General features: G+C 35.6%; 1 protein-coding gene across 1 annotated transcript in view; it reads left to right on the top strand.

Annotated features, from left to right (window-relative positions):
• Nucleotides 1-17711, top strand: part of LOC120623364 (zinc finger protein ZIC 4) — a 31630-nt gene extending 13919 nt beyond the window's left edge. Inside the window, exon 2 of the mRNA XM_039889346.1 lies at nucleotides 17089-17711. Within this exon, the coding sequence (XP_039745280.1) occupies nucleotides 17089-17711 (623 nt within the window). The remainder of the gene's footprint in view (nucleotides 1-17088) is intronic.
• Nucleotides 17712-18392: the final 681 nt, after the last annotated feature.

Genomic DNA, 18392 nt, shown 5'->3' with positions numbered 1-18392 from the left:
TTTATGAATTTTAAAAATACACCATTATTTATATGTCAAACATATCAATAAGTTTTTGTGACAGAGCTCGTCTGGGGAAGTATATTACCAAGTTTATTTCTGCTGCTGTCTGCCAGTCGGTCCTGCGCCTAGTGTCTTTAGTGGTATCCGTTTATTTGCCAATATAAATTTTTTAGGAAGAGCGTCTTAGGAAGGGTTTTCTTTAAATTTAATACAAATTCAGTCCTATTCGTTCCCCTATTTTATAACGACGTGTGTTCCTACCAGGACATCATAAATTGTACGTATGCAATTGCAGTGTTCCAACAATAGTTTCAAGCGCAGTCTCTACCTACGCTTCGTACGCTTCTATCTTATTACAATCCTCCCTTTTGACACTTTATTGCCGTGGCTCATATTTTATGACTACAAACGCATCTTTGTAATATTCCTATTACCTACCTACAGATATTATCTACTGCTACGTTGCTACAAATAAATTAAGCTATTTCAATTACGATACATAAAGCGTAGAAACGTATCCTAATTAGAATAGAAACTCGCTTAAATAATAAAAAAAAAAATTTGTCACTATAGACCGCTGCTTCAACGCAGGTTGGGGGGCTTCGATAGATAAGTATTATAAAATTGTTAGTATTCCTACCGATACCTAAAGCTTAACGTTGTCTCTATGCTGCTATTTTCATAATGCTCCAGCTGGAAAAGGAAAGTTAAATTTAAATTTAGTAAAGATTTTTATTACCTAATAATTATTTACCTGACCACGACTCCGGAATCGAACCTAGATACGTAGTCTAAACATAAATATTAATTATGAATGAAGTTATCCGCTAAGTTGATATACGCCTAAACTAGGTCTTTTGTAGAGAATACAAAATTCCACACTCTACTAAGGACTTCTTAAATCGGATTTGTATGTCATCATTAATTTTATAATTAATCTCGTTTTTTTTATGAAATAGGCACATTATGCAAAGATTTTGAATTCGATTTTTAAATGGTTTAAATCAGTAAGCTGGTTAACAAATAGGGCTTGTTAAACGAAATGAGCTATCAGCCGTTTTAAATGTGCCGAGAAAAACGATTTTCTCTTTGTGCTGGCAGTCTGCGCGAAATTCTTTCGTCTTGTAGGGCGACGACGGAGGTCTCGCTGCATCATTCATCGGTTTTTTAGCAACACCTTGTTTACTATCAGTATGTTGTGTTTATGGAACATTTGGAAGCAGTGTCCTTTAAATTATGGCTTTAAGCGTCCTAAAAGGAACGGACTAAAAATATTATGTGGGATTGTAGGTATGGTTGTCTGTTTTATTTTCGACATTCTCGATCAAAACTATTAATAAAAGGTCTAAACTCTTTAAATGACTTTCATAATCTTATCACCTGACATGTTAAGGATAATACCGGTTGAATATTTACACGATTATCTGTCTTACTTCAGATGTCAATGTAACAATTCATTTTACCTAATGATGAATGAAAGAAAGTAAACTTGTGATAAATTGATTCTATATTACCTTTTACATATATAATAAATCCTAAACTAATTAAATAATTTATAAGAACAATAAATAAGTGTGTATTATTCGTTGTTCTTCGAATAATTTTAGTACTTTAATTCGAAGTATAAGGGGCTATTATTTTCAATATAGAACATTTTTCATAAAGACACATTGGGAAACTAAGAACCTACTATAAGACGTGGCAGTTTACTTTATCTATCGATCGTCGTATCGTGGTGGTGATGGATGGAACAAATCAGTGCGTCGATGTTCTTTTCTGCATAATGCAAAACCATTCCCATATAGGTCGTATCTAAAGCTTCGACGAAATTATAGTTAAGACTAGTACTTTTAATAGTGTAGCAAACCGACCACATAGTTCCTTCATGCAGCAACTACTTTTAGTTTAAGATTTGCACGCTCGTATTTTTGTAATCGAGTATCGAAATGCTATCATGTCAAAGTAAAGTGGACCTTACTACACTCGTTTGATAGTCATCAATCCTACCAACTTCGCTAGGGCAGCTGCCTAATTAAGTGAAGACGATTTTGAGCTCTAATTTTAAGTAAATAAGATCCATTTTACTCTATTATTACAGTGTTTAGATACTCAGAAACATCTTTACTATTGCGAGCTAAAAAAAATTTAAGTGAATACTGACATACGCATTTTTTTGCATAGAGATTTCTCAGTATCAACTATACTGAGAAACCTAGTAATTTTATTAATGTGGTAATATCGACATTTGTAACATTAAGTGGAGAACTAAAAGATCTAAGAAGAGATTATTGGGAATGGAGGCGGTTCTACACGCGAAAAAAAAAGGCGATGCCGTTGAATCTGCTTAATACTTAATTTTAAATTAAATTAGAACGTAAAGGGAAACCCAGAGTATATTTCTAGTGAATTCGTATTTTGTATCGAAAGAGCACTACCAGCCACCTTCGCAGTAACACGTTCTGTGTCGATGACGTTTTTGAGACAAATTCCCAACATTTTACACCGCCAAAAAGTGTTGATGGCCCCGAGACAAGCACCGGATAACAATCGAAATGTTAACACGACAATAAGAAGAGAACAATGGACAGTTGGATTCTTTTTGCACTACACGATTTTGGGTATCTTAGGAAAAGCGAGTTTTAAATGGTTTCATAAAAATGATTCAATGTTATGATCATACAACGCTATGTAAGCGCTTATGACAGGGATGTGGCATTAAGTATATGCTAATTTCTAGATAACCTATATTAAAATATCAGCTATTGCTCGCGCATTTCGACGCGGTTTTTTGTTTTTCATAAATCCTGCGGGAACCGTACAGTTTCGCGGGATAAAAAGCAGCCTATACGTTAATCCAGGGTACAATCTATATTCATTTCAAAATTCAGTCAAATTGTTTTAGTAGTTTTTGCGTGAAAGATTAACAAACATCCATCCATCCATTCATACAAACTTTCGCATTTATAATATTAGTAGAAAGACACAATCATTAATAAAATCTATTGAGTATTTTGGTAATAGCCAAGAAACGGATTAACATATAAATACCTCCTTACCAGTGGCGTGCATAGAGGGTATGCACATGGTATGCTGATGATATAAAATGAAGAAAATCTCCAGTACAAGTTATAAATACTTGAGAGTAGGCTTTTTATAACTCGTTCAATGCATATGCTTAAGTTTTTTGTAACTTGTAATAAAGATTTTCTCCATTATATCATCTGCATATCCTGTGCATACCCTATAAGCAGCCACTGCTCCTTACATAATATGACAAACAAATTACCCGTTACACCCTTACTTAGCAATATTATAAATAAGGAACATTAAGTATGTGATAAACATGGTTTAAGCCCACAGACCGACACTGAAGCAGCGTGGTGGGACTGAGATGTAAATCCTCCTATTAGGGAGGTGCCAGTGGCGTGCATAGAGGGTATGCACAGGGTATGCATATGATATAAAATGAAGAGAATCTCGATTACGAGTAATAAATACATAAGGGTAGGCTTTTTATATCTCTTACAAAGCATATTCCTAAGTTTATTATAACTCGTACTGGAGATTTTTTGGGCTTAAACCATGTTTATCACATACTTAATGTTCCTTATTTATAATATTGCTAAGTAAGGTTGTAACGGGAAATTTGTAACCCTAATAATCTGAACATTCATTTATCAACATCACAGTTGGCTTTAACAGTGCATTGCTGAACTAAAGGCCACTTCCAAAGGCACGGTCCCCATATCGGTAATCTGGGCCGACGAGTTGATTATCGTAGTCGATGTTAGGAGTTCAGTATGTGACGCTTCTGCCCGTTCTCTACTATACTTTCTTATTCGCGGGAAGACGAGCGGTGGTGACCATTATTGTATTCTGATCTACCGTGACCACACTAACAACTCTAAGGGAGGCAAGTAAAGTCACGAACACAAAATAAAGTCATAAGAATGCCAAGAATGTGGGCGCGCCTGGTAATAATGTTACAGAATTAGACACAAATGAAAAATAAAAACAAAATGTATTATTAATATTCGTTAGAAATATTAGTTTGTCCCAAAAATGCGCCCGGGGGCTGAAACCTGACCCCGTGTGGGTGTTGAGTGGACACCGCTTATAAATATAATGACCATGTGTTCCATACTAATACTGGGACACTTAAGTATAAGGAACTATTGTTTTTTAAATTAGGTAGAGTAATCCATATAAATATAAATTACACAGTTAGGATTTGTCTTGATGTCGCGGATCATACTAAATAAATTCTAATGTTATATCTGATCCTAAATTATTTATTCATTTACATTATTGCAATCAAAGAAACAAAAACAATAAAACTGTACAACAATGTCACAATTTGAGGTGTTGTATGATTGCTGCCACACTTGGAGACCTGTATGATGGCAACGAAGAATGATAACGGATCCATACAAAAGCACAAAATTTAAGTTCAGTACTTACTAATTAATTTTCGGATGACATTAATTACTTTGTTCTGTTAACTTCTTTCTGAAACTTATTAGTTAATTTTATAACAAAAATTGATTAAAATATACTAATCTTTAGTAGATAGATATGGTGTATTTATCTTGAATATAATTAAGGGGAAAGAAGAGAGGCAGAGGATGTAATAGACTGGATTTTTTTGGTGAAAGAGGAGGCCATGGATACAGAAGGTTGGAAAAGGCTACATTGACAAGAGCTTAACTCTTAAGTTAAAAAAGAAGAAGTTTTCAAAAAAAAATATTTTTGTAAATTAGGAATGTGTTGACATTTGCAAAAACTATGGTTAGCCTCTAACTACAAAACGATACAGAATCATAACTCATCCGTTTTATTGGACAACCGTTGTTACACTGCAGAATTATAAAATTGATTTGATGATTTTTAATCTATTGCTTTACAGCAAAAAAAAGTTGCGCTCGTAGGATTTAACGTTGTACTTGATTAAAAAAATGCTTTGTTACTTGTACTGTTTATTTAGATTTCTTGATAAATGTCCAGTGAACAGTAGTAAATTTTAAGTTTTTGAGGTGGGCATGATCACTGTTATGCATTTTCATACTTTGACAGTGATCATCGTTTTATTCATCAGCGGTTAAGTTATTTTATTTTTCATAAATAAATCAATAAGAAAATAAACTGTGGGATGTTAATAAAGTGATGTACTGATTTTTTAGCGGCGTTTTCCACAGTCAGCATGCCAAGCTTTTCATATAAAGTAAAGCGAGCCAATGAAAGCTTTTTAGTACCGTGCGTAGCCCGTAGCAACGGCGTAACAGTTACTGAAACGCCTGTTTCTATTATTAACAGAAAAAAACAAGCGTTTCATTCGGAAGTTCATTATAGGTATACGAAATACATTCCTTTTTTAGGTTAAGAACTACAAAAATAAAAATACCCTTTTTCAAGTATACCTAACTGTATTTCAAATACAGATATAGTTGAAAAAGGGTATTTTTTATAGTGATAATTGTTGAACCGACCAGATGGTCCACGGTCCACCAGATAGTAAGTGGAAAACTATCGGCTGTAAACAGAGGCAGGCATGCTAAGAACACGTTATACTACTCGTAAGTGCCGGGTCTCCACACGATGTTTTCCTACACCGTCGAAGCAAGTGATATTTGAATTGCTTATAACGCACATAACTTTAAAAAGTTAGAGGTGCGTTCTGGGATTCAATCGCGCCCCCCGAAATGCGAAGTTGAAGTCCTACCCACTGGGCTATCACCGATCTAAAGTGAGTCTTATGATTTAAAACCGCATTCAAACGAGTGTGTGTTTGTGCACATGAACCTCAGCTTCGAAACATAGGAATCTCGCACAGCTCTTCTTTAAAAATCCCGTACATTTCCGAAACACAAAGTTATGTAACTCCCAATGTAAAATTCTCTTCTAAATCGGTCCAGCCAACTCCAACAAGAACAACAAACAGACCAACAGACATCCAAAAGAAGAAAATAGTCGTTTTTGTTTTTAGTAGATACTTACCATTAATACTTTCCTAAGCATTTAGTAATATTTATCATTACAAATATACACTTCAATTCAATTTATTTGTATAAATAATAAAAACGTAAGTGGATTTGTTGATTGATTCTTGTTTCAACTTTCACGCAGCAACGTACAAAGTAGTATACAGTGAGTGTACAAGAGTATACATTAGTAAGACAATTACAGTAATAGACACGAGATATAGAAAATGTATTTCAATAATAATAAAATTAAAGCATAAAACTTATAATATTTGGATGATACTTTTGCTTTAGGGAGAGATGATCTTCAATGCTTTTTTTTCCCCTAAAATAAAAAGGTAGCTTATGATGTACGTTTGGTTATATTTGTTTCTACATACACTTTAATTTTCTATTTCTTTGCATAAATATAAATATACGTAAGTGAATTTCTTGGTTCTTTCACGCATCATCTTTTTATAATAATAAAACAGTGTTCTAAACACACCTACTGCCTACATGTTATAAGTATTAGTTTCGCTTTAGGTAGAGATGTTCTTCAATGCTTTTTTCCCCAAAATAAAAAGGTTGCTTATGATGTATATTTGGTTATTTTTGTTTTAGTAGTAGTATTTTTTTCATTACAAACATAAACTTTAATTCTATTTATTTGCATAAATATAAATATACGTAAGTGAATTTCTTGGTTCTTTCACGCATCAAATTTTTATAATAATAAAACAGTGTTCTAAACACACCTACTGCCTACATGTTATAAGTATTAGTTTCTCTTTAGGTAGAGATGATCTTCAATGGTTTTTTCCCCAAAATAAAAATGTTGTTTATGATGTATTTCTGGTTATTTTTTATCGCTCGGATCCCGGCGATGATGCCGGTTAGGGCTGTCAAAACTCTTGACGGACGGATTGACGAGCGAGCCCGCTCGACTCTCGTTTTGTACTTATTCTGTTGCACGCAGGTGTATGGCACCGTATTCATTCTCTGGGAACTAAATATGATAAGTTTCGATAATTTGAAATTTTTGCTTCGGAACGAACACCTACAATGTTTCTTTTGTACTTAGTGCTTGGGTTATTTTAGCTAATTCTCCATAGAAGTCCTTGTGTTAAATTTTTTTATACCACTGCAATATCAAGTGGGAAGCTGCGATAGACTGCGATACACTAGAGGTAAGGCCACGGCTTCCCTTTGGAGGGGAACGAGTTCGATCGCCGGCACGCACCTCTAACGTTTTGGAGTTATGTGCGTTTTAAGCAATAAAATAAAACTTGATATAACGGTGAATGAAAACATCGTGAGGAAACCTGCATGCCTGAGAGCTTTTCATGCTCTTCATGTTCTTCATGTTCCTAAACAGTGGCGTGCACAGAGTTTTTGACCAGGGTATGCATAAAGAAGGCAGATGCCATAAAATGGAACAATCCTTCGCATTAATGAGTTATACAAAAATTTTAGGGTATGCAGAGCTTTTGTGCATGTATCAAGTGCACGCCATTGTTCCAAAAGGTGAATGAAGTCTACCCATCCGCACAGCCTCAAATAGCCTTATCATTCTGAGACGAGACGAGAGCCGCCTCATGTAGCCTGAGAACGTGCTAACCTATTAAGTATATAATAATGTCTTCATCATATACAGCATATAAACATCCCTCTAATGGGATCAGGCCTCCTCTTACTTATGAGAGAGATAGACTCCCCTACCCCACGTTTCTTCACACTCTACTATTATAGTAAGTAAGTGATAATAACTAAGATTTGTTATTGCTCTATATCGTTGATTATATTTTTGGAGTCACGGGAGTTGATACTTAAGAAATTTCCCAACTCTAGGCCGGTAAGTACTGACAGTATATTAAACCCGTAATCGACTTCTACGCGACACTAGAGCGCTATATCACTTGGTAGCATATCTTTCTCAGTAGGGTGATCTTCCCACTAGACAAAGCCAGAAGACATTCAAATATAGTAATCCTAAAATAAAAGTAGCCACGTAATTAAAAAAACAAAAAACTGAAGAAACTACGAATTTTCACATTTAAAAATGCCGCCATACAGCCAATATATATTTTGTAACTTACAAGGTATCCTGTAAGTGTCTAACGATTTTTACGATACCTCACATCAGTTCCATCATTCTACATCTAACTTTTCCGGCATTTACAATTCATGGTGGTATAAAGCTCACAAATTTAAATATCCTGAAAACATAATACTCTACATTTTTGAGTACTTTAGTTGTTTAAAAGAACAGTTTCCACTGTATTGTACGAATAAAGTAGCTTAGATTTTCACATTTCTCCGTACATCGGCGGATGGAATATCTTTACTGCGCATTTTCTGCTGATACTATCACAGCAAGACAGATGGTGTTTTCAGTGTTTCCGCGAGAACAATGGCCGGCAATTTAATTTACTCCTAGCATTGCCAGACGGGCAAATGTGATAGTTTATCATTCCGGTTCAAAAGACGAACTAACCTATTTGAAGTTACGGCAGATAGAATATTTTATAAGTAAGTACTTTTATTTTACGCTGCTATCAGTTTTCTGCTAGTCGTAAAAAGTTCTGACCTAAAAAAATGCGTGCTTAACTTTTAAAAACCCAATAAACGTGGCGGAATATATTATTTAAAGTAAGAACATGTTATAAGTTGTATTGTTAAACACATGTTACGCGATTACATAGTTACGCAACGCTTTGTCGTGTTTTTTACGATTTCAGAATTACTGAAGACACAGTAACAGAGTTATCTTAAATTTTGTCTGGGACTGCATTATTAATTGAATAAGCGAAATTACAACAAACATAAAAATAACCCCCTTTAATATGTACATGAACAGCACTTACTGTAAACAACAATAACATAGCGCTATGCAGAGTTAATTTAAAAGTTATATATTAATTTATAAATAGGTATAGACATAAAATAAAATCAAAAATTTATTCATATTTTGAAACCTTAATAATTAAATATTAGACACGTTAAACATGTATTAGGTAGGTGTTTGTGCAATTTCAACGAACTGAACGGGGCGAAAAAAAAGCTTCGCGTTAATTTTTATCAAGTCTAGTTTCAGTCCATAGAACATATGAAACGCGTTTCTTATGTCCATAGGATATATTTTTACGAGTAGGTACATAAACAAATCAAAATTAATCTATCAAAGCTAGCGTTTGAAAATTTATCACATATAATATTTTGTGGTCTTTAAACACTACCTATCAGTCCTCCTCTCACGCCGTAAGTTTTTAATTTTTATTTACCGGCGAGATATGACTTTGCAGTTTGTGGTCCGTGCTGTTGCTACATTTACTATTATATTTTTATTGGGATGCTTTTGTATGAGTTGGCAGATATTTATCGGGTATTGGAACATTATTCGGTCAGCTCATAATCGTCCGCATAAAGCACCTTGTCACACGGTCGTTGGGCGCCGAATGTGCTCGGCCCCGTATTCTTTTTGTGTTCACAGGACAAGGGCCCATATTCTTTGGGAAGTGGAAAAAATGAAGATATTAATATATCTTTCTAATTCGAAATACGTTTCGGATAAAAGGAGGTCGTAAATCATTTTACAGAGTACGAAATGCCTTTTTAAATATGCGCGTGAATATCTGCTTTCGGAGAATTTGTCGATATCGTCAATCAGTGTTCATTTATTGACAATTATGTAAACGTTAGCTTTGTACTGTAGTTTTAGTAAGAATAAAGTTTATAAATACGAATATTGCATAGAAACAGGCTGAATTCCAGGATATAGATAGAACTTTTGAAGCAAAAATTTGATCATTAAGCTTAATTTTTTATAAGTAATAGGCGAATACCAGGCAAGTTTTAGAATGTAATTTATAATTTCTGGAATCTTTATACTCCACACCAAAAGATCTTCCAGTGTATATCTCTCTACGCATCCTAAGGAGTTTTTGACTTTACAATGAAAAATTGTTAAGAATGTAAGAGAAGAAACAATATAGTGTCTATATTTTTTTGAACGTTTATTAGGTACAACTTAGCAAACTCATTACAAAATTAATATCTTCAATTACCTTTCAGCATCGACCAATTTAGCAAGGTATATATAGACTCCCCTGTAGATTTTTTTTATCCCTCGGAGAATGTAAGTACCTTTTTTTCTACATGAAAGGTACCCCATTTCCTTTTGTTATGAGTGAAGGCGTGAAAGCGTAACAAACAAATAAACTTACATGTAGATTCATAATATTAGTTAGCATTGGAATGAGGATGGTTAGAATATGTGACACTTTAAAATATAATGTTAAAATGTTGCATGTACCATTTTCTAGTATAAATAAAATGATTATATTTAGTTAATTTTTTTCTAAGATAATAAGTATATTGTTTGTAAAAAATATTCATGGACCCAAGATAGAGCCATACTTTTCATCCCTTGTGATTTTGATCAAACCTGTAATGGTTCATACATTTAAAAATGTAATATAATTCTTCGGCTTAGCTATTTCCACGTCTGTCTCTCCTTTGTTTTTTCTCTTTTGCTGCGTGATCGAAGGACGAATCAACAAAACGGACTTTTGTATTTCTAATATAGGTAGGTATATTAGGTTCGATTATATTATTTTTATTGAATAGTTTTGCTTTAGCTTATATGTCCTGCTCATTATTAAACTTTCCTCATAAATTACATAATTACTTAGTAGTAACATATGAAATCAATGTAAACAGTATTGTTGCATAATAAAGTTAAATTATGTAATAAGAGCCAGCCATGCAGCCAACATGGTTGTCGTACAGTTCTAATTCATAATACAGAAAAAGGCAGTCATTGCAGTTATGCCAACCGTTCCAAAACTGTAAAATTTGCAGTTCCAATGCAGACCGTGTGTGCTGACATTTATATACTAGATGCCCATTATTAAATGCGATTAGTTTTGTAGGTCAGTCAGAACATGGTGTGCGTCCATGTTGAAAAGACGATTGTGTCGGCGAACCGCCAGTCATCGGCCTCTCATTAGCCGGCTGTCTATTGGAGATTGAATTAGCCCGGATATGCTTCGACGGTAATAGCTATTAACCGATTAAACAATGCCTATTACGCTTACATTCTGATATATGATTCAATAAGATAAAAATGTACATTATTTTCTTGTGGCCCATGTAACTAAGTAAGTACCAATATCACGCAATAGGAATGATCAGTTATGTATTAAGATACAACATTTTTTAGCCCATACAACATACCTCTAGTAAAGCATAAAAGTGTCCGTTTTTTTTTTAAAAGAACTCTGCTCCATCCTTCTGCTGAACGTCTAAAGCAATCTTCTTTTAAAAATCTTAAAGAATGTCTAGTGAGTGCACCAGTACCTACTTTCCTGTCCTGATTATTCAAAACCATTCGAAGATTAAAAATTGCATACATAACGATAGATTATAGATTTAGATTCCTCGCGATGGACGAACGATGAATGAACTCGAGATTAGTTTAAGCAACTTGACACCCAGTAACGGTTCTAACCTATAATTGTTATTTCTCAAAACACACCTAATGCCATTTACACAATTTGGGTGTAAAGGCCGTACGGGTCGTGTTACACATGAGCAGTGCTATTTCTAAAAAGCTTGTTTTCACAGCAGAGCGCACTTAAGCGACCGGTAATCGAATACAGCAGCAATTCCATCCAGGCGATGTGCCAACTGAAAATTCGAAAGTTTTTATCACATTTTATTTAATTCGGTGGCCTAGCTACCATGTCTTAAATCACATATTAATAACGGTAAACATACTGCCTAGAATTAGAAATCCCGGATCTACGATAAGTTCGAACTGGGGCAGAAACTTGATAGTGGCGTCCCTCTCTCCGTGGTTCCAGCTACCCTCCCCTGCAATGGGTACGCCCATGGATCACATCATGATCCAAGGTTCTAGCACAGGTTGTCGTCCGAAGGCTTTACATACCGTTCGAGTGACGACGCCAATTTTCAGGGAAATAAATAATATTTCTATTTTATTATCAAAGGTTGCCTGTAAGAGACTGCTTGCAATAAGGTCGCCTTTGCATGTCTACATTATTTAATGTATACTCCTTACTGTTTCTTTTCCTGTTTGTTATACCTGCAATAAAGTGTTTTTTCTTCTTGTTCTATTTAGTAGCGTACCCGGATACCAAACTCAATTCCACGGTTGAACCGGGCATATGTAACAAACAGACAAACGTTCGTATTTATAATATTAGCATGGATAAGGCAAAGATAAAATTTCACATCGATAATAACGTTACAAAAAAGTGTCTTTGGTGGGTGATACAGGCGTTTAAGATAAACATCTGACCCTAGCCCGTGTCCCGGCGTGGCATGCAACGAATTCACGACGTGCATTCCCAACTCATGTTGCTCTCTGTTTTTTATTTTATCATTAAATATATATGGCGTTGCCTCAAAATACGTACCAACGTACGGAAAATATATAGAATATATATTATCGTACATATGATATTAATAATAATTAACTTCATTTGATTTATTAACAACTACGTATAAAACTGTAACGATCACAGTTATTTATTTATTAGGTAGTTATATTGACACACATTTTTCGAATAGTTAATTAATAGTTATTTTCCATACTAGGATTCCCTGTATCATGGAAATCGCTTCCTTCCAATTATGAGCCAGAGTTTGTGCCACTTTCAGTAGCAATGTTTATGCATTACATAAATATTTAAACAAAAGAAAAATCATACTCTATTGTAGCTAGCTATTATTTATTCAGATATACTAGCTGTTGCCCGCGACTTCGTCTGCGTTTGATTTTGTTTTTATGATGTGGCATTAAATTTAGTTGTAGATCAAAAAAAAAAAGTATTCAGGATCGCCTTAATGAGGGGTTTGCTGCTGTCCGCTGAGGAGATCTATCTATTATTTAAATCGGTTATAATTTGTCGGAGTTATGGTGTAAAATCGTCAAACACTCATCCCCTCTCCCAAAGAAGCAGAGCTTAATGTCGGGATAAAAAGTATCCTTTATTACTTCTAATACTTCCAAGAATATGTGTACAAAGTCTCATGAGGATCGGTTAGGTAGTTTTTGCGTGAAAGCGTAACAAACAAACTTACATTGACATTTATAATATTAGTAGGGATTATAGTTCTAATATATGTTTTGCTACTCACATAATTTGCGTAATTGGAAAGGTACTGTGTAGGTATCTAAAAAGCCATATATATATTTTTTTAAGTTGGTGGTCACGAAGCTCTGAGTGCCGGGTAGATGTAATGTAAAACATCAACACAGTGAGTCGAAAGAGTTGGTGTGGAGGGGTATGACGGCATAATGTCATGCCGTTTTTCGTGACGCCATATGTGTCAGTATTCGTGCCATTACTTTTTCATAGATATTATCTATTTTTGTTTTTAAAATAATCACTAGTAAATAAATATGAAAACAAATGAGAATAATACTTACATTTTATTTATGTCATGTAAGTATGTATATTTTTAAAATATACATTACAGAAAAATGCGAATAAGTACTGCTTACATAACAATACAAATTTAAAAAAGTAGAGTACCTATACATTAGAGTAGCGACTACTATTAACGGTAGATTTACATATTGTCAAGAGAATAACACGTCAACGGCGCGTGCGCAGAGATAACATATCAAACACTAATAGAATTTGTCGTCGATCCGTTTCTGTGACAAGGAGATGAGACGCTCGATTAGTAATTAGGTGGGCGACACATGTTTTAGCCTCTTTTATCTTGTATTATCCTCATTAGTGCATGGGACCGGCATAATATTTTGTTCAATTCAAAATGAGACCACTGGATTTCTTATTTTTTATTTTGGGATCGGACCATTTCATGATACGTTTAATTTTAAACGGCGTTTGGTGTTTTGATATCAAAAGGTAACCGATGCACCTATCTTGTATTTCGAGTCTAACAAGTTGCATTATTTAAGCCCGATTCGCATATTATTCATTCTTAATAGGTACCTACATTAGATTGGCTATAAATTTTTATAGAGAGCTTATATTCTTTATCTTTTTTTACACCCAATGATGCCAATTCTCTTGTACATATAACTCAAAACTAAATGAAATTGATATCAACTAGCGCTATCCTTTTCCAGGGGATACGTAGTGTAAAAGACAGCATTACTTGAAGAACTGTCAACTTTAGATTAGAGATGAACCACATAATCGGCACCATTATAGTAATCATACTCTACATTTAACTTTACATTGGATAATAACTAGGGGCGTTATCTAGATGCGAGTGAAACCTAGTTGAGAACTGTCAAGTTCAGTCGCAGGCGATTGTTTTATTTCTATGAATTCCAATGGGTGTTAAGTTACCGGTCGCTCAAGAAACTACCGTCTAGTCGCCTTGCTACCAATTCGTCGGTACGTAATGACCCATTTAAATAGGTAATATAGGTGGATATATTTTATAATATACTCACGCTGCATGAAAAATTACAAAGCATTATGACAATACACATTTGTATCAACAACGTAAGTAAAAGGGAAGTATCAATATTCAAAGCCGTAGAATGTGATGCCTCCATTCATAAACATCCGAACAGTAACAAAAATTGTGGTAAAGGTACTAAAAAGCTCTATTATTGCTGTGTTAACAGACACTTGAGATTAGCATCTGTGGCTCTTCAACGCGATCTTCAAGTTTCAAACACAATAAGGGGGATTACCGAAGAGGTTTATTTGTAAACACGACAAAGAAAAGTGTATTGTTGTGGGCTGTACCCGCTATACTGACACTCCAGAGACTCCTGGTAGTGATTTTATTGAATGGTCTCGCATCACACACGTTTCGGTGAACTCGTGAGGTATTTGCTACAATAAAAGAGCTTAGAGCTGTGGATATTATAAAATTGGTCGTTTTTTTTGCATACGCTATTTCACAATGATGTTTATAACCTGCCTACCTACGTTCGAAACGATGAGACTGTTTGTAGCGACTCTACCAAGTTACAGACTCTACAAATTTACATTAGATTTTCACTTTCTATATTGATTTAAATATGCAGTTTGATCTATTACAAATATTGCGTCATTGCAATGTACTTAGACGAAGAAGTACCGACTTGTTTATTTCTGCAAAGTATTGTTGCAATGCTGTATTCTGGTCTGAAGAGCGTGGTTTTTGGTGTATATTTAGGCACATGAGGCTTAACAAATACGCCTCAGGTTTGCATGCCCTGCGAAAGGTTGCTCTGTTAATAGGTTACAATTTTCTATGTACCATCTAGTGGGGCATCATTATTACAGAAAAACATAAAGTAATGGATCTGTACCTATGGCATCTGCCCCTGATGTCTCACTTTCGAACCGAATAAACACACCTGATGATAAATATAGGTAGGGATACGTAAAATACTAACGCGGTTCACCATAATCATCACGTCATAAGGAGGGTTAAAGGAGCTGCTATTGTCAAACGTGTCACAATCCAGTCGAAAATGTATCATAAAATATGTCTTAAACTAAAGCTAGTAAAGTCCAAAATACGAAATCCGATGCGACACAGCTTTGTACGGCAGTGTGACAAAGTCCGCTTATAAAGATGATTTATTGTCGTGTTAAGTATCCCGCGCAATTGTTCGGAATATTTATTTATACTCGTAAACTATAAACAACGAGCAAATCTGGTTATTTATTGCGTGATTGGACATTCGCGTTCGCTTCCATCGATGTTTTTATTTAAATTGGAATGGGAACGTGAACTCTACCAGCGCGCTTTTGTACACGTTGCAAGTAGCTTTCTAGTAGAGTTGTCGCTTTAATGTGTAGTCATTCCTTTTATTGTTAACGCTAGACTATAAAGGAACTAGATTTGACCACGACGCTGTACCAAGTAACGGAAGCTAAGTTATAAAGGAACTACTTAGATGTGTCTACTTGTCTACTTCTCTGTCTATAAATCGGTACCTAAAGAGTACCGATTTATAGACAAAGAAGAGAAGAGACACTTTACTAAATTAGGGAAGGTTAGTTATAAAGGACCTCGATGTTCACTGACTAAATTAGAGAAACTATAAATGAACTCAATAATAAACGCAGATGGTGCCTACCTACCTAATTAGAGAAGTAGAGTTATAAGGGAACCAGAGGTGTTCTACTACGTACTATAGAATAGAACAGAAAAACTTTATTGCAACACAACACAATAGGAAAAACATAAGGAAAACAGTAATAGTACTTATTGCTAGGGTGCAACGTACTATGCTAGAGAAGGCTTTTGTTTTCTTAAATATGTCTATATATAATTTAATTGACTTGTGCCTTTTTTCGCTTTTATTTTTTTTCTTGTGTGCAATAAAGTATTTTTGATTGAATGATTCATTGATAGTGCTTGACTGCAATCACACCTGATGCAAAGTGATGATGCAGCCTAATATAGGGGGCTTGCCTAGAAGATGCCTATTAACTCTTCATTTGAAGGTACCCAGATTATAGGTATCGGGAATGACGGAGGATGGGAGGGCATTCGAGACCTTTGCGGTGCGTATCAGAAAGGAAGAAGCAAAGTACGTTGGTTCGTACTTCGTGTTGGTAGTATTTCAACAAGATTCTTTCGGTGCCCCGCAGGTTGATGCAAGAAAGGAGATGGTTTAACCAAATCGAATAGCTACTGAACAAACTCCCCGTTATAAGAGACCTAGGTGTGCGCTGTAGGTAAGAACTAAGAGAAGTTATGAAACGTATGCTACACCAATTTTATCAAGCTAAGTTATATACAAACTAGATTTACGCTATACCAAGTTGGAAAAGCTAAGTTTTAAATGAACTTGACGCAAAATAAATTGAGTTAGAGAAGCTAGTTGGGAACTATCATTATCATCATCATAGCTAAAAAAAGTCAACTGTTGGAATAAAAGCCTCTCCCAACGGGAGTTTTTGCTTTCAATCTCCATGCTTTGCAGAGACGTTGGTGATCTAGATGGTACTAGGAGCACAGAAAACACTGCTGCCCGTTCTCCGTTATATTCCGTTAGCCGTATCCTGAGGAGGGATGTATTCTGATCTGCCAGCACCACATGCAGCACCGCATAGATCGAAGCTTTAGTTTGTATTCATGTGAATAAAATTTATAATTTTATTTTCAGGTGAAAAGCCGTTCAAATGCGAATATGCGGGCTGCGACCGCCGGTTCGCCAACTCTTCAGACAGAAAAAAGCATTCGCACGTGCATACATCGGACAAGCCTTACAACTGCCGCGTCCACGGCTGCGACAAGTCTTACACGCACCCATCTTCTTTGCGGAAGCATATGAAAGTGCACGGGGCAGCTGGCGATGCTTCCCCCCGGTACGACAGCGATGGAGACGATTCCTCCTCAGCTGGAAGCGTCAGCGTAACAGCTGGAGCATCCAGCCCTCCAGCACCCATTCCTCCACCGCCTCCTCAAGCCACAACGCTACACCCTCACCACCACCCGACGATTACAGATAAACTAGAGAGCCTTAACGATAAATACCTTAATCCTCAAGACCAGAAATCGTACGAGCGTCTGCCAGCACCACCTCACCACAATCAACCTCCCCACCTCACGAATATAGGGGGTAACGGTATGATGGACAACAAACTTGGCTTCGGTGGTCACTGGAGCCAGTTCCAACAACCTGCGCCCGCTGTTCCTCACGCGGTTCCGGAGTGGTGGTGTCCCACGCAGGAGTCCTATCACCACCATCACTTGATGCACCACTCTGGAGCTGCCGCCGCTTACTGACCGCACCGCGCTTAGTGAACTCTTCATTCGACGCAGAGGGATCATAACAAAGCATGTGGCTGACTCCCATAATGATTTTTTACTCGAGTCCGCCTAAAACTTGAATTAAACGAGCTTTCACAGTGTTAAATTACGCTTGAGTTTTAGATTTACGTGGAATGAAAAGTTCACTAAAGCGCTTTCAAATGTGTTTTTAAGGATGCGATACGCTTATTAACAAAAAATAGTTTATAATAATAGTCTGATCAGATTTGATTCATTTTTTTACTCGATGCCAGAAATGCAGCCGTCCGTATTTAAACATTTAATATGTATTGTACTCTTCTGTGTTAGGAAAGAGTTATTTGACAAAATAGCAACAATATGAGGACACACAAAAGTGTAATAACTACATCGAATCTGTTCTTTTAGTTAAACAACAGAGTTGTAAACAATGCCCGCTTGCTGTCGAAAGGTTAACAGCATGTTGTATATTTTCTGTAAACACAGTGTTGGTGTAGCAAAGAAGTGTCTTATTATATTAGACAAGATATTCCTGCGTAAAGTATTGTTTGCAGGGACTTTTGTAATGTCAGATGCGTAGATTTTTGTCAACTGCATTGTTGACAGTGATTTATTGCAGCCTTTTCTATAGTAATTGTAAGTCAGCAACTTTACGATGCACAAACATTTTTTTTTGTT

The sequence above is a fragment of the Pararge aegeria genome, chromosome 4 (genome assembly GCF_905163445.1).
Source record: "Pararge aegeria chromosome 4, ilParAegt1.1, whole genome shotgun sequence".
In the NCBI taxonomy this organism is placed as follows: domain Eukaryota; kingdom Metazoa; phylum Arthropoda; class Insecta; order Lepidoptera; family Nymphalidae; genus Pararge; species Pararge aegeria.
Note: the sequence above shows the minus strand (reverse complement) of the source record. Positions and strands in the feature narration are given on the sequence as shown.